Here is a 24,003-nt window from a genome sequence, read left to right on the forward strand (position 1 = left end):
TAAAGTCTGCACTGACCCTCTGAAAGAGCACATCATCTAGGCCCCTCCCCCTCCCCAGAACCCCCATCTAACCTGCACATCTTTAGGCACTAAGGGACAATTTATCATGGCCAATCCACCTAACCTGCATATCGTTGTATTGTAGGAGGAAACCGGAGCACCCAGAGGAAATCCACAGACACACAAAGCGTGCAAATTCCACACAGACACCCAAGTCTGGAATTGAACCAGGGTCCCTGGTGCTGTGAGGCAGCAGTGCCAGGCACTGGTCACCACATTCTAGGTGCCATAAGACCATGAGATATAGAAGCAGAATTAGGCCACACGGCCCATCAAGCCTGCTCTGCCATTCAATCATGGCTGATATTTTCTCATCCCCATTTTCCTGCCTTCTCCCCATACCCCAGATCCATCAAAAAACTATTTACCTCTGTCTTAAAGACACTCAGTGATTTGGCCCCTATAGCCTTCCTTTAGAACATTACAGTGCAGTACAGTACGTTGCGCTGACCTGTGAAACCAATCTAAAGCCCATCTACACTATTCCATTATCATCCCTATGTTTATCCAATGACCATTTAAATGCCCTTAATGTTGGCGAGTCCATTATTGTTGCAGGCAGAGCATTCCACACCCCTACTACTCTCTGAGTAAAGAACCTACCTCTGACATCTGTCCTATATCTATCTCCCCTCAATTTAAAGCTACGTCCCCTCGTGCTAGACATCACCATCCGAGGAAAAAGGCTCTCACTGTCCACCCTATTTAATCCTCTGATCATCTTGTATGCCTCTATTAAGTCACCTTTTAACCTTCTTCTCTCTAACGAAAACAGCCTCAAGTCCCTCAGCCTTTCCTCATAAGATCTTCCCTCCATACCAGGCAACATCCTGGTAAATCTACTCTGCACCCGTTCCAAAGCTTCCACGTCCTTCCTATAATGCGGAGACCAGAACTGTACGCAATACTCCAAATGCAGCCACACCAGAGTTTTGTACGGCTGCAACATGACCTCATGGCTCCGAAACTCAATCCCTCTAACAATAAAGGCCAACACACCATAGGCCTTCTTCACAACCCTATCAACCTGGGTGGCAACTTTCAGGGATCTATGTACATGGACACCGAGATCTCTCTGCTCAGCCACACTACCAAGAATCTTACCATTAGCCCAGTACTCTGTATTCCTGTTACTCCTTCCAAAATGAATCACCTCACACTTTTGTGCATTAAACTCCATTTGCCACTTCTCAGCCCAGCTCTGCAGCTTATCTATGTCCCTCTGTAACCTGCGACATCCTTCCGCACTGTCCACAACTCCACCGACTTTAGTGTCATCCGCAAATTTACTCACCCCTCCTTCTACGTCCTCCTCCAGGTCATTTATCAAAATAACAAACAGCAGTGGCCCCAAAACAGATCCTTGTGGCACACCACTAGTAACTGAACTCCAGGCTGAACATTTCCCATCAACCACCTGTCTTCTTCCAGCGAGCCAATTTTTGATCCAAACTGCTAAATCGCCCTCTAACCCATGCCTCCGTATTTTCTGCAATAGCCTACCGTGGGGAACCTTATCAAGCGCTTTACTGAAATCCATATACACATCAACTGCTTTACCCTCGTCCACCTGTTTGGTCACCTTCTCAAAGAACTCAATAAGGTTTGTGAGGCAAGACCTACCCTTCACAAAACCATGTTGACTATCCCTAATCAAATTATTCCTTTCCAGATGTTTATAAATCCTATCTCTTATAATCCTTTTCAAGACTTTGCCCACAACAGAAGTAAGGCTCACTGATCTATAGTTACCGGGGTTGTCTCTACACCCCTTCTTGAACAAAGGGACAACATTTGCTATCCTCCAGTCTTCTGGCACTATTCCTGTAGACAATGATGACATAAAGATCAAAGCCAAAGGCTCAGCAATCTCCTCCCTAGCTTCCCAGAGAATCCAAGGATAAATCCCATCCGGCCTAGGGGACTTATCTATTTTCACACTTCCAGAATTGCTAACACCTCCTCCTTATGAACCTCAAGCCCTTCTTAGTCTAGTAGCCTGTACCTCAGTATTCTCCTCGACAACATTGTCTTTTTCCTGTTTGAATACTGACGAAAAATATTCATTTAGCACCTCTCCTATCTCCTCAGACTCCATGCACAGCTTCCCACTTCTGTCCTTGACTGGCCCTACTCTTACCCTCGTCATTCTTTTATTCCTGACATACCTACAGAAAACTTTAGGGTTTTCCTTGATCCGACCTGCCAAGTACTTCTCATGTCCCCTCCTGGCTCTTCTTAGCTCTGTCTTTAGGTCCTTCCTGGCTAACTTGTAACTCTCAAGCGCCTTAATTGAACCTTCACGTTTCATCTTTACATAAGCTTCCTTCTTCCTCTTGACAAGTGATTCAACTACTTTAGCACGGTAGCATTGTGGATAGCACAATTGCTTCACAGCTCCAGGGTCCCAGGTTCGATTCCGGCTTGGGTCACTGTCTGTGCGGAGTCTGCACATCCTCCCCGTGTGTGCGTAGGTTTCCTCCGGGTGCTCCGGTTTCCTCCCACAGTCCAAAGATGTGCAGGTTAGGTGGATTGGCCATGACAAATTGCCCTTAGTGTCCAAAATTGCACTTAGTGTTGGGTGGGGTTACTGGGTTATGGGGATAGGGTGGAGGTGTTGACCTTGGGTAGGGTGCTCTTTCCAGGAGCCGGTGCAGACTCGATGGGCCGAATGGCCTCCTGCTGCACTGTAAATTCTATGATAAACCACGGTTCCCTCGCTCGGCCACTTCCTCTCTGCCTGACAGGTACATACTTATCAAGGACATGCAGTAGTTGTTCCTTGAACAAGCTCCACATTTCAATTGTGCCATCCCCTGCAGTTTCCTTCTCCATCCGATGGATCCTAAGTCTTGCCTAATCGCATCATAATTGCCTTTCCCACAGCTGCAACTCTTGCCCTGCGGTATATACCTATCCCTTTCCATCGCTAAAGTAAACGTAACTGAATTGTGGTCACTATCACCAAAGTGCTCACCTACCTCCAAATGTAACATCTGGCCTGGTTGATTACCCAGTACCAAATCCAATGTGGCCTCGCCTCTTGTTGGGCTATCTACATACTGTGTCAGGAAACCCTTCTGCACACATTGGACAAAAGCTGACGCATCTAAAGTACTCGAACTATAGTGTTTCCAGTCAATATTTGGAAAGTTAAAGTCCCCCATAACAACTACCCTGTTACTTTCGCTCCTATCCAGAATCATCTTTGCAATCCTTTCCTCTACATCTCTGGAACTTTTCGGAGGCCTATAGAAAACTCCCAATAGGGTGACCTCTCCTTTCCTGTTTCTAACCTCAGCCCATACTACCTCAGTAGACGAGTCCTCATCAGACGTCCTTACTGCCACTGTAATACTTTCCTTATGCGGCAAAGAGTTCCACAGGTTCACTGGCTGAAGAAATTCCTCCTCATCTCCGTTTTAAAGGATCGTCCCTTTAGTCTGAGATGGTTCTAGTTTTTCCTACAAGTGAAAACAGCCTCTCCACTCTATCCAGGCCTCGCAGTATCCTGTAAGTTTCAATAAGATCCCCCCCCCCTCACCCTTCTAAATTCCAACGAGTACAGACCCAGAGTCCTCAACCATTCCTCATACGACAAGCTCTTCATTCCAGGGATCATTCTTGTGAACCTCCTCTGGACCCTTTCCAAGGCCAGCATATCCTTCCTTAGATACGGGGCCCAAAACGGCTCACAATACTCCAAATGGGGTCTGACCAGAGCCTTTGTTCTTTAGATGTGCGTGGAAAGTTTTTTACGCAGAGGGTGGTGAGTGCCTGGTACACTTTACCAGAGGAGGTGGTAGAGGCGGGCACGATAGCATCATTTAAGAGGCATCTAGACAGGTATATGAACGGGCGGCAACAGAGGGAAGTAGACCTTGGAAAATAGGAGACAGGTTTAGATAAAGGATCTGGATCGGCGCAGGCTGGGAGGGCCGAAGGGCCTGTTCCTGTGCTGTAATTTTCTTTGTTCTTGTTCTTTGTTCTTATACAGCCTCAGAAGTACATCCCTGCTCTTGTATTCTAGCCCTCTTGACATGAATGCCAACATTGCATTTGCCTTAACTGCCGACTGAACCTGCACGTTAACCTTAAGAGAATCGTGAACAAGGACTCCCAAGTCCCTTTGTGCTTCTGATTTCCTCAGCATTTCCCCATTTAGAAAATAGTCTATGCCTAAATTTCTCCTTCCAACTTTTCCACCTTGTATTTCATTTGCCACTTCATTGCCCACTCTCGGACTTGAGGACAGGAACAAGGATATCTTACTGCTGCTGTACAGAGCTTTGGTGAGATTGCACCTCGAGGATTGAGTGCAGTTTTGGTCTCCTTACCCAACAAAGGACATAGATGTTTTTATGTTTCTGCTTCTCTAAGTGAGAACCTGCCATAGAAGGGGTGCAGCGAAGGTTCACCAGCCTCTGGGGATGGCAGGATTGTCACATGAGGAGACATTGGGTTGACTGGGCCTGTAGTTATTGGAATTTAGAAGAATGAGAGTGGATCTCAGTGAAACATATAAAATTCTGAGTGAGTTGAACAGACTGGATGCAGGGATAATTTATCCTCTGGCCGGGGTGGGGGGGGGTCATAGTTTCAGGATACACGGTAGGACATTCAATACTGAGAAGAGGAGACATTTCTTCAGAGGGCGGTGAACCTATAGAATTCTCTCCCACAGAAGCCTGTGGAGGCCAGGTCACTGCCTAAAGGCGTTAAAGTATATGGAGAGAGCACGGGGATGGATCATACACGATCATAGGCTCAATGGGTCGAATCTATTGCTGCTCCCATTGTCTATGTTTCTATGATGGGGAGAGAGGAGTGAGATCCTGGAAGGAGTGAGGGAAAGAAAGCGAGGGGCTAGTAGGTTTTATCTTGAAGCATCTCGAAGTGAGAATTAATTTTGTCCTTGGCAATGATCTCTGATAGTTTCCCCACTGACATTAATTAGGTAGATAAGCCTGGAGTTACCATACTTGTTCCACATCCCTTTTTTGCACAGGTATGTAACGTTTACAATCCTCCAGTCCTCTAGCATCCCTCCGATATCGAAGGAGGAATGAAAGATTGTTGCATTGTTCACACCTAAGCATCCATCAGCAACTCAGAATGCATCCCATCTGGATTGGGTAACTTATTCATTTTGCGTATTACCAATCTATTTAGGACAGTCTTTTTATTTGATCCCATCCAATATCTCTATTCCCACTGGCGTTGGAGGAAATCATCAATACCCACCCAGATGCTGCTCCACGATCATGTTGTCAGTTAGAGGCGTGCGTTTCTTGTTGACTTTTGCTTGGCCGCGTTTCAGAATCAGTTCACGGGTGGATTTCAAATTGGGACACCTGAGGAGAAAACATAAGGATAAGGAGACATTTCTTCACACAAAGAGTGGTGAGCCTGTGGAATATATTACCACAGGAAGTAGTTGATGCTAAAACTTTGAATATATTCAAGAGGTGGCTGGATATAGCACTTGGGGAGAATGGGATCAAAGGCTATGGGGAGAAAGCAGGATTAGGCTATTGAGTTGGATGATCAGCAATGATCGTGATGAATGGCGGAGCAGGCTCAAAGGGCCAAAAGGCCTCCTCCTGCTCCTATCTTCTCTGTATCCATGTTTGTAAAACGAGCTGTAAAATGGTCCTGAATAATGAAGCAAACACAGTCTACACAAATTAATGTTATTACATTATCCCAACAATGTACATGAGGTATCCATTCCATACACCTCTCAATGTGGCACAAAGTTTATGCCCTTCTCCACAATCAACGTGCCCATTGTCCAGATATCGTTCCCAGGCTCCCCCTCCTGCAGTTTGATTCTGTGTCTCAACATTTGTCACGGTTTGCTCTCAAGTGCTAATTTGGACAGCCTATCTCTACAATATGGTTCAGATCGGGCGGCACGGTGACACAGTGGTTAGCACGGTTGCTTCACAGGGCCATTGTGTCTGCGCAGTCAAAAACAACAACCTAATTATTCTAATACCATTTCCCAGCACTTGGCCCATAGCCATGTCTGCCCTGGGATGGCAAGTGCACAGCTAACTACTTCTTTAAAAACATTTTTTCTTTTTAAATTTAGATTATCCAATTCATTTTTCCAATTAAGGGGCAATTTAGCGTGGTCAATTAACCTATGCACATCTTTTGCGTGGTGGGAGCGAAACCCACACAAACACGGGGAGAATGTGCAAACTCCACACGGACAGTGACCCAGAGCCGGGAGCGAACCTGGGACCTCGACGCTGTGAGGCAGCAGCATTAACCACATCTAATTACTTAAATGTTATGAGGGTCTCTGCCTCCACCACCCTTTCAGGCAGCGAGTTCCAGACTCCCACCACTCTCTGGGGGAAAAGGTTTTTCCTACATCCCCTCTAAATCTCCTGCTCCTTACCGTAAATCTCTGCCTCCTGGTCATTGATCCCTCTACCAAGGGGAAAGTTTCTTCCTGTCTACTCTATCTATGCCCCTCATCATTTTATACATCTCAATCATGTTCCCCCCTCAGCCTCCTCTGCTCCAAGGAAAACAATCCCAGCCTATCCAATCTCTCTTCATCACTAAAACTCTCCAGCCAAGGCAACATCCTGGTAAATCTCCTCTGCACCCTTTCCAGCGCTATCACATCCCTCCTTTAATGTGGATTCCAGAACTGCACACAATACTCTAGCTGTGGCCTAACCAACGTTTCATACAGTTCCAGCATAACCTCCCTGCTCCTAAACTCTATGCCTCGGCTAGTATATCAAGTATACCATACGTATTCTTAACCACTGTATCCACCCACTCTGCTACCTTAAGGGACGGGTGTACATACGCACCAAGGTCCCTCTGATCCAAGGTGCTTCCCAGGGACCTGCTGTTTATCCGGCATTCCCTTGGCTTGTTTGTCCTGCCCAAGTGCATCACCTCACACTTATCCGGATTGAATTCCATTTGCCACTGATCAGCCCATCTATATCCTCCTGTAATCAAAGGTTATTCTCCTCTCTATTTACCATCCCATTAATTTTCGAATCATCCGCAAATTTACTGATCAACCCTCCTACATTCATGTCTAAATCGTTTATATAAACCATAAACAGCAAGGGCCCCAGTGACTCAAGCAGATATGGAACCCGGGACCCTGGAGCTGTGAAGTAACAGTGCTAACCACGGTGCTGAAACAAAAGGGAAAATGCTGGAAAATCTCAGCAAGTCTGGCAGCATCTGTAGGGAGAGGAAAGAGCGAACGTTTCGAGTCCGATGACTCTTTGTCAAAGCTAACAGACAGAGAGAGTGGGAAATATTTATACTGTGGAGTGAGAATGAAAGATGAGTCATAGCCACAGAAACCCAGGGAAACCGGATGCTAATGGCCACAGATACCAAGAGTAAAGAGTGTTAATGGCAGTCCCCAGAGAGGACAAAAGATGTGAAATGAAAATGAAAATTGCTTATTGTCACAAGTAGGCTTCAATGAAGTTACTGTGAAAAGCCCCTAGTCGCCACATTCCGGCGCCTGTTTGGGGAGGCCGTTACGGGAATGGTCAAACAGCAGGGAGACTAACATCAGAGGAAGAACTGTAGGTGTGCGGGGAGGGGGAGGGGGAAGCAAAGAGGAGAAAGGTGCAGGAAAGAAAGAAATGGTAAAAGACAGTTAAAATGAAATGAAAACAAATGGGTTGAGGTGGGGCTGATCATCTGAAGTAGTTAGATTCGATGTTCAGGCCGGACTGTAGCGTGCCTAACCGGAAGATGAGATGTTGTTCCTCCAGTTTGCGTTGCGCTTCACTGAAACATTGCAGCAGGCCAAGAACAGACATGTGGGCATGGGAGCAGGGTCTTTTGTTAAAATGGCATCTTTCATTCTCACTCCACAGTATAAATATTTCCCACTCTGTCTGTTAGCTTTGACAAAGAGTCATCGGACTCGAAACGTTAGCTCTTTTCTCTCCCTACAGATGCTGCCAGACTTGCTGAGATTTTCCAGCATTTTCCCTTTCATTTCAGATTCCAGCATCCGCAGTAATTTGCTTCTAACCACTGTGTTATCGTGCCGCCCACTCTACTTGGAACTAGATTGCCATTCCTTCACTGTTGATGTGCAAAATCTTTGAACTCTTTCCTGAGCACCGACTTAGTTTACAATCAATTCATAGACCAATTGGTTAACATGATGGTGGTCGGAGAACTTTCAGTCTTTCACAGATCACTGAGATTAGCAATTATCTAACAACAGGCATTCTTCTATTGTTTAACAGCAATCCTACACAGAGGACGGCACGGTAGCACAATGGTTAGCAGTGTTGCTTCACAGCACCAGGGTCCCAGGTTCGATTCCCGGCTTGGGTCACTGTCTGTGCGGAGTTTGTATGTTCTCCCCGTGTCTGCGTGGGTTTCCTCCGGGTGCTCCGGTTTCCTCCCACAAGTCCCGAAAGATGTGCTGTTAGGTGAATTGGACATTCTGAATTCTCTCTCCGATACCTGAACAGATGCCGGAATGTGGCGACTAGGTGATTTTCACAGTAACTTCATTGCAGTGTTGATGTAAGTCTATTTGTGACACTAATAAAGATTATTATATAACATTCATCAGGCCTTTGTACCCTAGTGTCCCTGGCTCCTTCACGTGCAGGACGTGTGTCCAGTTGCAGCTCTTGTTAGACCGCTTGACGGCTCTGGAGCTGCAGATGGACTCACTTTGGAGCATCCGCGATGCTGAAGGAGTCGCGGATAGCACGTTTAGTGAGTTGGTCACACCGCAGATAAAGAGTACTGAGGGAGATAGGAAATGGGTGATCACCAGACAGAGGTAGAGTAGGAAGGCAGTGAGGGGTCCCCTGCGGTCATCTCCCTGCAAAACAGATTTACCGTTTTGGATACTATTGGGGGCGATGGCTCATCAGGGAAAGGCAGCAGTAGCCAGGTTCATGGCTGGCTCTGCTGCGCAGGAGGGCAGGAAAAAGAGTGGCAGAGCTATAGTGATAGGGGCTCAATGGTAAAGAGAATAGACAGGCATTTCTGCGGAAGCAAACGAGACTCCTGGAAGGCATATTGCCTCCTGGGTGTAAGGGTCCTGGATGTCGCAGAGCGGCTGCAGGACAGTCTAAAGGGGGAGGGTGCACAGCCAGCTGTCGTGGTGCATATAGGCACCAACGATATAGGTAAAAAACTGGATGTGATCCGACAAGCCGAAGGGCCTATTTTCACGCTGTAAACCCCTATGACTCTAGTTGTTCTCATGGGATCCATAGAATACAAACCAACAATACATGAGTAAACCGAACAGCAACACGTTAGATTTATACCAAACCGCACCCCCAGGCAACATAGGGCTCCACCATCCTCAGCATTTTTAACGATGTCTTGTTCAATTTGACAAAGGTCCCACTATAGAGTTTGCGGAGTCGCAACATCTGAATGATTTTCCGGACCTTTGGACTGACCCCATGAATCCTGTTGAAACAAAGCATATACTTATCCGACTGAAGTAAATATCAGGCATCATTAAACTAGAAAGAGTGTAGAAAAGATTTACGAGGATACTACCAGGACTTGATGGTTTGAGTTATAAGGAGAGGATGGATAGACTGGGACTTTTTTCCCTGGAGCATAGGAGGCTTAGGGGTGAACCTATAGAGATTTATAAAATAATGAGGAGCACAGATAAGGTAGATGGTCAACATCTTTTCCCAAAGGTAAGGGAGTCTAAAGCTAGAGGGCATAGGTTTAAGATGAAAGGGGGAAGATACAAAAGGGTCCAGAGGGGCAGTTTTTTCAGAGCTTGGTGAGTGTCTGGAACGAGCTGCCAGGGGCAGTAGTAGAGGAGGGTACAATTTTGTCTTTTGGAAAGCATTTAGACAGTGAGATGGGAAAGCTGGGTATAGAGGGTTATGGGCCAAATGTGGGCAATTGGGAGTAAAGTAGAGGTAAAAACTGGACGGCATGGACAAGTTGGGCTGAAGGGCCTGTTTCCATGCTGTGAACATCTATGATCTCTAGTCACTAACAGCTGGCGAATGGTCAGACAAGAGTTGGGGGTGGGGAAGGAGGAGGCAGCGGGTCGAGGGGGAAAACAGGTGGAGGAAGTGGGAGATGGACACGGGCGTGTTAGGATACCAGACCCCAACTTTTGTTAGGAAACCAGAAGAAAACCCCAAACAATCTTTCTATTTGTTATGCTGTGAGAAAAGGATACTTCACCGAGTGACAACTCTAATGGGTATCTTTTATCTTAAAACAAACTTTTATTTAAACACAAAATTGACCACTCTACTAGTTACATCTTCAAAGAATTCTAGTAGATTTGTTAAGCATGATTTCCCTTTCGTAAATCCATGCTGACTTTGTCTGATCACGACTCTGCTCTCCAAATGCTATGAAATCCTTGCTAATGGACTCCAGCAACTTCCCTTGTACCGACGTTAGGCTCACTAGTCTATAGTTCCCAGTTTTCTCTTTACCTCCCTTTTTGAATATCAGGGTTATATTTACTGCCTGCCAATCTGTAGGAAACATTCCAGAGTACAAAGAATTTTGGAAATGGCCACCGATGGATCTACTATTTCTAGGGCCACTTCCTCAAGTACTCTGGGATGAAGATTATCAGGCCCTGGACATTTATCTGCCTTCAATCCCATTAATTTCCCCCAAACCATTTCTTTACTAATATTAATTTCCTTCAGCTCCTCACTGAAACTTGTGCTTCTAAGAACATCCGGTATATTATTTATGTCTTCCATTGTGAAGTGGAGATGATGTGGAGATGCTGGTGTTGAACTGGGGTGAGCACAGTAAGAAGTCTTGATAAAGACTTCTACCATATTATGGTCACTCATCCCCAAGGGTTCTCTCACAACTAGATTGTTAACGAATCCTTTCTCATTGCACAACACCCAGCCCAAGATGGTCTGTTCCCTTGTTGGTTCCTCAACATACTGGTCCATAAAACCATCCCGTACACACTCCAGAAATTCCTCCTCTATTGTACTGTGACTAATTTGACTCACCCAATCTATATGCAGATTAAAGTCACCCATAGTCACAGACGTTCCTTTACCACATGTATCTCTGATTTCCTGTCTAATGCTATTCCCAACATTACCACTGCAGTTTGGTGGTCTGTATACCACCCCTACCAATGTTTTTTGCCCCAACCCAGACAGATTCCACATCATCTGTACTAATATCTTTCCTCAATATTGTATCAATATCATCTTTAATTAACAATGCAACTCCACCACCTTTTCCTTTCCATCTGTCCTTCCTAAAAACTGAATAGCCCTCAATGTTTAATTCCCATTCTTGGTCACCTTGGAGCCATGTCCCCGTAATCCCAACTATATCATACCCCTTTACATCTATCTTTGCAACTAATTCATCCATTTGATTTTCAATGCTCCGCGCTATCAGGTCCTTTTAACATTCCTTGTCCTTTTAGATTTAGAACAGTACAGCACAGAACAGGCCCTTCGGCCCTCGATGTTGTGCCGAGCAATGATCACCCTACTCAAACCCACGTATCCACCCTATACCCGTAACCCAACAACCCCCCCTTAACCTTGCTTTTTAGGACACTACGGGCAATTTAGCCTGGCCAATCCACCTAACCCGCACATCTTTTGGACTGTGGGAGGAAACCGGAGCACCCGGAGGAAACCCACGCACACACGGGGAGGACGTGCAGACTCCGCACAGAGAGTGACCCAGCCGGGAACCGAACCTGGGACCCTGGAGCCGTGAAGCATTTATGCTAACCACCATGCCCCGTGCTGTCCCTACTATTTTTTAGTGTCTTTATCTGATACAGGCCTATGATTTCTCTGCCTATCACTTTTCTTATTCTCCTTTCTGTCTTTTTCTCTTCTTGATTCCCCCTTGCTCTGAATCCTTACATAGGTTCCCACCCCTCTGCCATATTAGTTTAAACCCTCCCCAACCACTCCAGCAAATACTCCCCCGAGGACATCAGTCCCGATCCTGCCCAGGTGTAACCAGTTTGTACAGGTCCCACCTTCCCCAGAACCGGTCCCAATGCCCCTGGAATCTGAAAACCTCCCCCTCACACATCTCTTCAGCTACATATTTATCTGATACATCCTGCTATTTCTACTCTGACTAGCACGTGGCACTGGTAGTAATCCTGAAACACTACCTTTGAGGTCCGACTTCTCAACTTTCTTCCTAACTCCCTATATTCTACTTTTAGGACCCCATCCTTTTTGAACCTATGTCGTTGGTGCCGTGTTACCACGATCACTGGCTGTTCACCCTCCCCCTCCAGAAAATGAAATGAAAATGAAAATCGCTTATTGTCACAAGTAGGCTTCAAATGAAGTTACTGTGAAAAGCCCCTAGTCACCACATCCCGGCGCCTGTTCGGGGAGGCTGGTACGGGAATTGAACCGTGCTGCTGGCCTGCCTTGGTCTGCTTTCAAAGCCAGCGATTTAGCCCTGTGCTAAACAGCACAGTACCCGCTCCGAGACATCCCTGACCCAAGCACCAAGGAGGCAACATAGCATCCTGAAGACTCGATTGCGGCAACAGAAACGCCTCTCTATTGGCCTTACAATCCAATCCCCTATAACTATTGCATTCCCACACTTTTTACTCCTCCCCTCTGGAGCAGAAGCAACAGTGGTGCAGTGAATTTGGATGGAGGGGTCCTGGAGAAGGGGCTGGCTCAGATACCGGGCTGGAGGGTTGATGTGGGTTTGTTGGCGACCAAAGTTTCTGTGATAGGATGGGGAAGGTGATTGAGGAGAGTGTGGGGTTTAACTGTACTGGGGAGGTCTCACCATCGGTGGTTTGGGAGATTCTAATGTATTGGTGAGGGAGGTGATGATTTGGTTTAAGGCTAAGATGGATAAGGAGGGGAGGGAGGAACGCCAACGATTGATAGAAGAGATTCTGGAAGTGGACAAGAAGTACGCGGGATCGTGGGCACCCTGTTGACTTTCCAAGGGGAAAGCAGTGCATCAGCTGAGAAGGGCAAATCGGGCTGAGTATTGGGAGAAGGCGGGTTGTATATTGGCAGGTCAGCTCCGTGGGTAAGCTGCGGCGAAGGTGATAGATTGGGTGTGGGATAGGGCGGCCAAGCTGCTAGTCAATAAGGTATTTGAGGAGTTCTATTGGAACTTGTATAAATTGGAACCACAAGAGGATGAGTGGGAGATGAAGGAGTTTTCTTTGGGAGGAGGGGGGTTTAAAGAGTGCCCGAAGGTGGGAGCAATGGAGAGGGCAGGGCTGGAGGAGATGGTGGGGTAGAGGAGGTGAAGGCAACATAGGTTTAAAGTGCATGGGAAAAGTTTAGAACAGATGTGCGAGGCACGTTTTTTTTTTTTTTTTTACACAGAGGGTGGTAAATATATGGACCGAGCTGCCTGGTGAGGTGGTGGGAGCAGGTACGATAGCGGAATTTAAGGGACATCTAGACAAACATATGAATAGAACAAAGAAGGGGCTGGTTTAGCTCACAAGGCTAAATCGCTGGCTTTTAAAGCAGACCAAGCAGGCCAGCAGCACGGTTCGATTCCCGTACCAGCCTCCCCGGACAGGCGCCGGAATGTGGCGACTAGGGGCTTTTCACAGTAACTTCATCGAAGCCTACTCGTGACAATAAGCGATTTTCATTTTCATTTTCATTTCATTTTCATTTCATTTCATTTCAAAATTACAGATCAGGAACAGGCCCTTCGGCCCTCCCAGCCTGCGCCGATCCAGATCCTTTATCTAAACCTGTCTCCTATTTTCCAAGGATCTACTTCCCTCTGATCCCCGCCCGTTCATATATCTGTCTACGTGCATCTTAAATGATACTATCGTGCCCGCCTCTAAGCGTTCCAGGCACCCACTACCCTCTGCGTAAAAAACTTTCCACGCACATCTCCCTTAAACTTTCCCCCTCTCACCTTGAAATCGTGACCCCTTGTAATTGACACCCCCACTCTTGGAAAAAACTTGTTGCTATCCACCCTGTCCATACCTCTCATAATTTTGTAGACCTCAATCAGGTCCCCCCTCAACCTCCGTCTTTCCAACGAAAACAATCCTAATCTACTCAACCTTTCTTCATAGCTAGCACCCTCCATACCAGGCAACATCCTGGTGAACCTCCTCTGCATCCTCTCTAAAGCATCCACATCCTTCTGGTAATGTGGCGACCAGAACTGCACGAATAGGGTGGGAATGGAAGGATACCGACTCCGTAAGTGCAGACGGTTTTAGTTTAGGCAGGTACCATGGTTGCCGTAGTCTTGGAGGGCCGAAGGGTCTGTTCCTGTGCTGTATTGTTCTTGGGAAGATGCAGGCAGGGAAGGTGACGAGGTCGGATGGGTTCCCGGTGAAATTTCACAAGAAGTTTAAGAATAGAGCCGTGAAGAAGGCTTATCGTGTGTTAGCGTTTATTGACAGGGGGCTTGAGTTTAAGAGCCGTGGGGTTATGCTGCAACTGTACAAGACCCTGGTGAAACCACATTTAGAGTATTGTGTGCAGTTCTGGTCACTTCACTAGAGGAAGTATGTGGAAGCATTGGAAAGGGTGCAAAGGAGATTTACCAGGATGCTGCCTGGTTTGCAGGATAGGTTGTATGAGGAAAGGTTGAGGGAGCTAGGGCTTTTCTCTTTGGAGCGGAGGAGGATGAGAGGCGACTTAATAGAGGTTTATAAGATGCTGAGGGGGATAGATAGAGTGGACGTTCAGAGACTATTTCCTCGGGTGGATGTAGCTGTTACAAGGGGGCATAACTATAAGATTCAGGGTGGGAGATATAGGAGGAATGTCCGAGGTAGGTTCTTTACTCAGAGAGTGATTAGGGTGTGGAATGGACTGCCTGCAGTGATAGTGGAGTCGGACACTTTAGGAACTTACAAGTGGTTATTGGATAGGCACATGGAGCACACCAGAATGACAGGGAGTGGGATAGCTTGATCTTGGTTTCGGACAATGCTCGGCACAACATGGAGGGCCGAAGGGCCTGTTCTGTGCTGTACTGTTCTATGTAATAAGCTGGTGCCTTTGCCGGTGGAAATGCTCAAGGACACGATGGTCAGGGGTGGGTTGCTGAAAATGAGACAGGCTTCCAAAGAAGGGTAAGGACCCAGTGGAGTGCCGGTCGTACAGGCCCATACCTCTACTGAATGTAGGTGGCAGATATTGGCAACGGTGCTGGCGTTTAAGGTTGGAGGTATGACCTGCGAGGGCGATTGGGGAGGATCAGACGGGGTTTGATAAGGGAAGACAGTTATCATCGAATGTGCGGCGGATGCTGAATGTGGTACTTTCTCCAACAGAAGGGAGTTGGAGGTGGTGGCAGCATTGGATGCGGAGAAGGCGTCTGATTGGGTGGAGTGGAGTTCTCTAGTTGCAGTGTTGGAGAGGTTGGGGCATGATTTCTATGAAATCAATGGGTGCAGTTGTTGGATATGGAGCCAATGGCGAGCGTGTGCATGAATGATATGAATTCAGGGTATTTTATGTTGCACCGGGGAATTTAGGCAGGGATGCCCCATGTCTCCCTTTCTGTTTGCGTTAGCGATAGATCCCTTAGCCATTGTGCTGAGGAGCTCGGAGTTGTGGAAGGAGATAGCGAAGGGGATGGGTCGTGGAGCACAGGGTGTCCTTGCGTGCATACGATTTGTTGCTACACATTTCGGTGCTGGGCTTCTTGGTGGGGGTTTTGCTTTGAGGATTTGGGCTGTCTTTGGGGAATAAGCTGAACTTGGGGAACGAAGAACAATACAGCACAGGAACAGGCCCTTTGGCCCTCCAAGCCTGTGCCGACCACGTATCTGATCTAGACCAACCGCCTGTATCTGTTCATGTGCCTATCCAGAGAAGTCTTAAAGGTCATTAACGTATCTGCCTCAACCACCTCACTTGGCAGCGCATTCCAGGCCACCACCACCTTCTGTGTAAAAAAACTTGCCCCGCACATCTCCACTGAACCTTCTCCCCCCCCCTCACCTTGAATCTGTGCCCCCTTGTAATTGTCATTTCCACCCTGGGAAAAAGCCTCCAACTGTTCACCCTATCTATACCCCTAATAATTTTATAAACTTCTATCAGGTCGCCCCTCAGCTTCCGTCTCTCGAGGGAGAACAATCCCAGTTTATTCAATCTCTCCTCATAGCTAATACCCTCCATACCAGGCAACATCCTGGTAAACCGTTTCTGTACTCTCTCCAAAGCCTCCATATCCTTCTGGTAGTGCGGTGACCAGAATTGGACACAGCATTCCAAATGTGGCCGAACCAACGTTCTATATAACTGTAACATAATTTTTGAGCTTTTATACTCGATAACCATCCTGTGAAGGTAAGCATGCCATATGCTTTCGTTACCACCATTTCCACCTGTGCTGCCACTTTTACGGATCTGTGTACCTGCACGCCCAGATCTCTCGATGTGTCTATGCTCCTGATGGTTCTGCCATTTATTTTATAGTTCCCACCTGAATTGGATCGACCAAAATGCATCACCTCGCATTTGACTGGGTTAAATTCCATATGCCATTTCCCTACCCAATTTTGCAGCCTATCCTGTTGTATTCTCTGACAATCATCATCACTCCGCAACACCTGCAATCTTAGTATCATCAGCGAAGTGAGTATTTTGTGGTTTGGCTCCAGGGACGGGGGTCGGGAAGTTGCCATTCAGTGTGGCAATGTCTCATTTTAGGTGTCTGTGATGCAGGTAGCTCGGGACTGGGCAGGTCTTCGGAAGTTGAATTTCTTTGGCTTAGTGGGGAGGGTGAAGGCTGATTTGTTGAGTTGGGATACCCTCCCTTTGCCATTGGCGGGCTGGGTACAGGCAGTGATGATGAACATTTTTCCACGATTTTTGTTTTCGTTCCCGTGCCTGCCGGTCCTTTTGTCCAAGGCGTTGTTCAAGTGGGTGGACAAATTGATCTCTCGGTTTGTCTGGGCGGGGAAGGTGGCCGGGATAAGGAAGGTGATGGGGTGATTAGGCCTTCCGAATTTGATGTATTATTATTGGCGGCGAATGCGGAGAAGGTACGGGGTTGGAATAGGGAGGCAGAGGCTTTGTGAGCAAGGATGGAGGCGGGTTTGTATAGGGGGGGGGGGTCAGGGTTGTGGACGTTGACAATGGCGCCGCTCCCATTGGCCCCAGGGAGGTAATCAGGAAGTCCGGTGGTGGCCATGCTGGAGATTTGGAGGCAGTTCCAGAGCATTTTAGGTTGGGAGCGGGGTCGAGGGTGATACCGATCAGGAGAAATCACAGATTTGAGCTGGGGAGGATGAATGCGAGGTTCGGGGATGGGAGGAAAGGTTGACCAGGAAGATGAAGCATCAGTTTCTGGGTGGGCAGTTTGTGAGCTTGGAGGAGTTGAATGAGAAGTTTGGACTGGCAAGGGAGGAGAGTTTCAGATACATGCAGGTGCAGGACTTTGTGAGGAAGGTCTTTCTGATAATGGCTGTCTCTTTGTTGTTGTTGGAGGTGCCGTCAGCGGGGATGTTGGAGAGAGGGGACGTTCCGGCGATCTATGGCAGGGTTTTGGAGGATGATAAGGTGTCCATTTAGGGGATTAAGGTTAAATTGGGAAGATTATTAAGGTAGATAAGTCCCCTGGGCCAGATGGGATCTACCCCAGAATACTGAGGGAAGCCAGGGAGGAAACTGCTGGGGCTTGACTGACATGTTTGTATCCTCATTGGCTACAGGTGAGGTCTCAGAGGACTGGAGAATAGCCAATGTTGTTTCTTTGTTTAAGAAGGGTAACAAGGATAATCCAGGTAATTACAGGCCGATGAGCCTTACGTCAGTCGTAGGGAAATTATTGGAGAGGATTCTTCGAGACAGGATTTATTCCCATTTGGAAGCAAGTGGACGTATTACCGAGAGGCAGCATGGTTTTGTGAAGGGGAGGTCATGTCTCACTAACTTGATCGAGTTTTTCAAGGAAGTGACGAAGGTGATTGATGAGGGGAGGGTGGTGGATGTTTTCTACATGGACTTCAGGAAAGCCATTGACAAGGTCCCTCGTGGCAGACTGATACAGAAGGTGAAGTCACACGGGATCAGATGTGAGTTGGCAAGATGGATACAGAACTGGCTCGGTCATAGAAGGCAGAGGGTAGCAGTGTAAAGATGTTTTTTGAATGGAAGACTGTGACCCGTGGTGTTCCTCAGGGATCAGTTCTAGGACTGATATAAATGATTTGGAGAAAAATGTAACTGGTCTAATTAGTAAGTTTGCAGACGACACAAAGGTTGGTGGAATTGTGGATAGTGATGAGGATTGTCAGAGGATACAGCAGGATATAGATCGGTTGGAGACTTGGGCGGAGAGATGGCAGATAGAGTTTAATCCAGAAAATGTGAGGTAATGCATTTTGGAAGGACTAATACAGGTGGGAAATATACAGTAAATGGCAGAACCATGAAGGTCACTGAAAGTGGCAACGCAGGTGAAGGTAGTCAAGAAGGCATACGGCATGCTTGCCTTCATCGGCCGGGGTATTGAGTATAAAAATTGGCAAGTCATGCTGTAGCTGTATAGAACCTTAGTTAGGCCACACTTAGAATATAGTGTTCAATTCTGGTTGCCACACTACCAGGATGTGGAGGCTTTGGAGAGGGTACAGAAGAGGTTTATCAGGATGTTGCCTGGCATGGAGGGCATTAGCTATGAGGAGCGGTTGAATAAACTTGGTTTGTTCTCACTGGAACGACAGAGGTTGAGGGGCTGGTGCTGGTATAGCTGAAGGTGGTGTACAGGGCGAAGGATGAGCCGCCTGTGTGATGTGGAAGGATATATCTGGAAGTGGTGATGGGAGGGGTCCTGCTAACCATGTGCATATGTTCTGGTCTTGCCCGAAGTTGGAAAGGTTGTGGAGGTCAGTTTTCAGCACCACCCCAGCTGTTTTGTACGCAGATGTGAAACCCGGTCCCTGGGTCCTCTGCGCCGTGAGACAGCAGTGCTAACTTTGGCGCCACCGTGCCATCCTGCAGGGAGAGTTCTAAACTAATACTTTGTGTCAGTGTTCACTCGTGAGAGGGACAGTGTGGGTATAGAAATCAGGGACTACGATAATATTAACATAGACTGATAAGAGCTTCTAAGCTTTCTCGCCATGATGTGGAGATGCCAGCATTGGACTGGGGTGAACACAGTTGAAGTCTTACAACACCAGGTTAAAGTCCAACAGGTTTGTTTCAAATCACTAGCTTTCGGAGCACTGCTCCTTCCTCAGGTGAAGGAAGGCGCTGTGCTCCGAAAGCTAGTGATTCGGAACAAACCTGTTGGACTTTAACCTGGCGTTGTCAGACTTCTTACTGAGCTTTCTAGCAGTAGGCAAATTTCCAGGGCCAGATGAAATGTATCCCAGGTTGCTCAGTGAGGCAAGGGAGGAAATAGCAGGGGCGCTGGCAATAATTTCCAATTCCTCTCTGGCCATGGGAGAGGTGTCGGAGGACTGGAGGATAGTCAATGTGGTTCCATTATTCATGAAGGAAGGGCTAAACCAGGAAACTACAGGCCAGTCAGTCTAACCTCAGTGGTGGGGAAACTATTGGAAGCAATTCTGAGAGACTGAATTAATCTGCATTTGAAGAGACAGTTCAAGAACAGTTAGCATGGTTTTGTTAAGGGGAGGTCATGTCTGACCAACTTGATTCAGGTTTTTGAAGAGGTGACCAGGTGTGTAGAAGAGGGAAATGCATTTGACGTAGTTTACTTGGGCTTCAGCAAGGCTTTTAATAAGGTTCCACATGGAAGGCTGAGAGCGAAGGGAAGAGCCCATGGGATCCAAGGAAATTTGGCAAATTGGATCCAGAATTGGCTGAGTGGAAGGAAGCAGAGGGTGATGGGCGAGGGGTGTTTTTCTGACTGGAAGCCTGTGTCCAGTGGGGTCCCGCGGGGATCAGTGTTGGGGCCCTTGCTGTTTGTGGTTTATATAAATGATTTAGATGTGAATGTAGGAGGGTTGATGAGTAAGTTTGTGGACGATACAAAAATTGGTGGGGTGGTAATTAGAGAGGAGGAAGCCGTCGATTACAAGAGGATATAGACGTGCTGGTCAGATGGGCTGATCAATGGCAAATGGAATTCAATCCGGATAAGTGTGAGGTGATGCACTTGGGCAGGACAAACAAGGCAAGGGGAATACATGATAAACAGCAGGTCCCTGGGAAGCACCGAGGATCAGAGGGACCTTGGTGTGCAGGTACACCGGCATCTTAGGGTAGCAGAGCAGGTGGATACAGTGGTTAAGAAGGCAGATGATACACCTGCCTTTATTAGCCGAGGCACAGAGTTTAAGAGCAGGGAGGTTATGCTGGTACTATATAAAACGCTGGCTAGGCCACGGCTAGAGTTTGGGTGCAGTTCTGGAATCCACATTATAGGAGGGATGTGATAGCACTGGAAAGGGTGCAGAGGAGATTTACCAGGATGAGAGATTGGATAGACGGGGGTTGTTTTCCTTGGAGCAGAGGAGACTGAGGGGGGGCATGATTGAGATGTATAACATTATGAGGGGCATAGATAGAGCAGACAGGAAGAAACCTTTCCCATTGGTGGAGGGATCGATAACTAGGGGGCAGAGATTTGAGGTAAGGGGCAGGAGGTTTAGAGGGGATGGGAGGGTGGTGGGACTCTTGAAATCGCTGCCTGAAAGGGGGGTGGAGGCAGAGACCCTCATAACATTTAAGAAGTATTTAGATGTGCGCTTGTGATCCCAGAGCAGGCAAGTGCTGGAAATGAGATTAGAATAATTAGGTGGTTGTTTTTGACCGGCGCAGATGCGATGGGCTGATGGGAGTGTTCTGTGCTATACAATTCTATGACGAGTCCAGTGTCATTATCACTTCTTCACATTCTGACAGAAGAATTGTGATTTTTAAAAAAAAAACATTTGGATCTTGTACTAAGGTCATATATTTAGATATGGTAGATTTTCGAGACGCGAATGTCAGAAATACCCAAATGGCAAATATTTCCCATCCCTGTGTGATACTCACGGTCGGAGCCGGACTGCAAACACCAACTTCTGTCCCACAGGCACGTCCCTTTCACCTGGCTTCTTTGCCATTCGAACAAATCGCACTTCATCACGATATTTCCGCCTCGAGTCCTTTATAAAATTCTCAATTCGTTTAAACCGAATCTGCTTCCCCCTTTGAAACTGAAAATGATACAAATGCAACTCAAATCTGAATTGGTCTCAATGTGCAAACAACAACCAGTTCAGCGCCTACTCAAGAAGAATATTTTAAATATTAACTCATAAATCTCAATTAAAATTCATTAACATTATTTTGAAAGAATTTGTATGGTGCACATTCAGCCATATCCCATGAACTTTAGGCAACACTCCTCATAGAACACTGAGATTTGCGACTCTCCCCATCATTCTCCTCTTACATCCATTTGGCCACTTTCAGTGACAAAGCTTCATTTGACATCTGACCTGAAAGACCAATGCAGCATCCCTTAATACTTTGCTCGTGTCACATAATCTGACTCAGAGCTATGAGTGTTGCCATTAAGACAGAGAATCAGCTCATGACATTTTAGCCATCAAGGAAGAAATTGCGAGGCATCTGGATAGAAATTGTCCCATTGGGCAGACGCAGCATGGGTTCGTAAAAGGCAGGTCGTGCCTAACTAATTTAGTGGAATTTTTTGAGGACATTACCAGTGCAGTAGATAACGGGGAGCCGATGGATGTGGTATATCTGGATTTCCAGAAAGCCTTTGACAAGGTGCCACACAAAAGGTTGCTGCATAAGATAAAGATGCATGGCATTAAGGGTAAAGTAGTAGCATGGATAGAGGATTGGTTAATTAATAGAAAGCAAAGAGTTGGGATAAATGGGTGTTTCTCTGGTTGGCAATCAGTAGCTAGTGGTGTCCCTCAGGGATCCGTGTTGGGCCCACAATTGTTCACAATTTACATTGATGATTTGGAGTTGGGGACCAAGGGCAATGTGTCCAAGTTTGCAGATGACACTAAGATGAGTGGTAAAGCGAAAAGTGCAGAGGATACTGGAAGTCTGCAGAGGGATTTGGATAGGTTAAGTGAATGGGCTCGGGTCTGGCAGATGGAATACAATGTTGACAAATGTGAGGTTATCCATTTTGGTAGGAATAACAGCAAATGGGATTATTATTTAAACGATAAAATATTAAAGCATGCCGCTGTTCAGAGAGACTTGGGTGTGCTAGTGCATGAGTCACAGAAGGTTGGTTTACAAGTGCAACAGGTGATTAAGAAGGCAAATGGAATTTTGTCCTTCATTGCTAGAGGGATGGAGTTTAAGACTAGGGAGGTTATGTTGCAATTGTATAAGGTGTTAGTGCGGCCACACCTGGAGTATTGTGTTCAGTTTTGGTCTCCTTACTTGAGAAAGGACGTACTGGCGCTGGAGGGTGTGCAGAGGAGATTCACTAGGTTAATCCCAGAGCTGAAGGGGTTGGATTATGAGGAGAGGTTGAGTAGACTGGGACTGTACTCGTTGGAATTTAGAAGGATGAGGGGGGATCTTATAGAAACATTTAAAATTATGAAGGGAATAGATAGGATAGATGCGGGCAGGTTGTTTCCACTGGCGGGTGACAGCAGAACTAGGGGGCATAGCCTCAAAATAAGGGGAAGTAGATTTAGAACTGAGTTTAGGAGGAACTTCTTCACCCAAAGGGTTGTGAATCTATGGAATTCCTTGCCCAGTGAAGCAGTTGAGGCTCCTTCATTACATGTTTTTAAGGTAAAGATAGATAGTTTTTTGAAGAATAAAGGGATTAAGGGTTATGGTGTTCGGGCCGGAAAGTGGAGCTGAGTCCACAAAAGATCAGCCATGATCTCATTGAATGGCGGAGCAGGCTCGAGGGGCCAGATGGCCTACTCCTGCTCCTAGTTCTTATGTTCTTATGTTCTTATGTTTTATGTATGGGTATAGTAGCATTGTGATTAGATGTTCCTGGGCTAATGACCCTGAGACACAAATTGAAATCCCATTGAGTCAGCTGGGAATTAAATTCAATTGAATAAAACCAAAACAAAAATCTAATACCAGTAATAGTGACAACACAATTGCTGAGTTGATTCACTAATGTCCTTTAGGGAAAGAAATTACAGAGTATAAGAGACCAGCAACTAACGTAAAAGTAATCCAAACGTCTTCTAAAGGGACAAAGGTAAATGGATGATTCATGCATGGAGGCAGAGGGCATGGGCGGCACGGCAGCACAGTGGTTAGCTCTGTCGCTTCACAGTGCCAGGGTCCCAGGTTCGATTCCTGTCTTGGGTCACTGTGCGGAGTCTGAACGTTCTCCCCCCGTGTCTGCGCGGGTTTCATCCCACAAGTCCCGAAAGACGTCTTGTTAGGTAATTTGGACATTCTGAATTCTCCCTCTGTGTACCCGAAAAGGTGCCGGAATGTGGCGACTAGGGGATTTAGGGAAGCAACTTCATTGCAGTGTTAATGTAAGCCTACTTGTGACAATAAAGATTATTAAAATTAAGATAGTAGTACTTTGCATCAAATCCTTAGCAGAAAAGTGCTTCTGAAATCAGAACAAAGGAAGTGATGGCTGAGACACTCGATAGGCTACAAATTGATAAAGAGGAGTTTAAAAACGGCTGGCTGTACTGATGATTGATAAGTCACCAAGCCCAGATCAGAAACATCAGAGGTTGCTGAGGGAAGTAACAGTGGAACCTGTCAATCCAATTGATACAGTGGTGGTGACAGAGAGCTGGAGAGTTGCAAATGCTACTTACAGCCTTGTTCAAAGAAACTATATCCAGGATAAAATTTAAGTCACTTGGGCGAATGTGGACCTATTATGGACAAATCATGTTCAACTAACTTGACTGAGCTTTATGATGAGGCTAACAGAGAGGGTTGATCAGGGTGGTGTCCATGGACTTGCAAAAGGTTTGATAAAGAGTCACACAACGAGTGCATTAGCAAAATT

The 24,003-nt window shown here is 46.6% G+C and overlaps 1 protein-coding gene across 1 annotated transcript in view; it reads right to left on the reverse strand.

The window, feature by feature from the left end:
• The window catches only part of rpl7l1 (ribosomal protein L7-like 1), a 62,958-nt gene that overhangs the window by 12,506 nt on the left and 26,449 nt on the right, over positions 1-24,003 (reverse strand). Inside the window, exons 3-5 of the mRNA XM_038817620.1 lie at positions 21,045-21,208; positions 9,379-9,516; positions 5,305-5,414 (exon numbers count right to left, since the gene is read on the reverse strand). Of these exons, the coding sequence (XP_038673548.1) occupies positions 5,305-5,414; positions 9,379-9,516; positions 21,045-21,208 (412 nt within the window). The remainder of the gene's footprint in view (positions 1-5,304; positions 5,415-9,378; positions 9,517-21,044; positions 21,209-24,003) is intronic.

This window comes from Scyliorhinus canicula, chromosome 1 (genome assembly GCF_902713615.1).
Source record: "Scyliorhinus canicula chromosome 1, sScyCan1.1, whole genome shotgun sequence".
Lineage (NCBI taxonomy): Eukaryota > Metazoa > Chordata > Chondrichthyes > Carcharhiniformes > Scyliorhinidae > Scyliorhinus > Scyliorhinus canicula.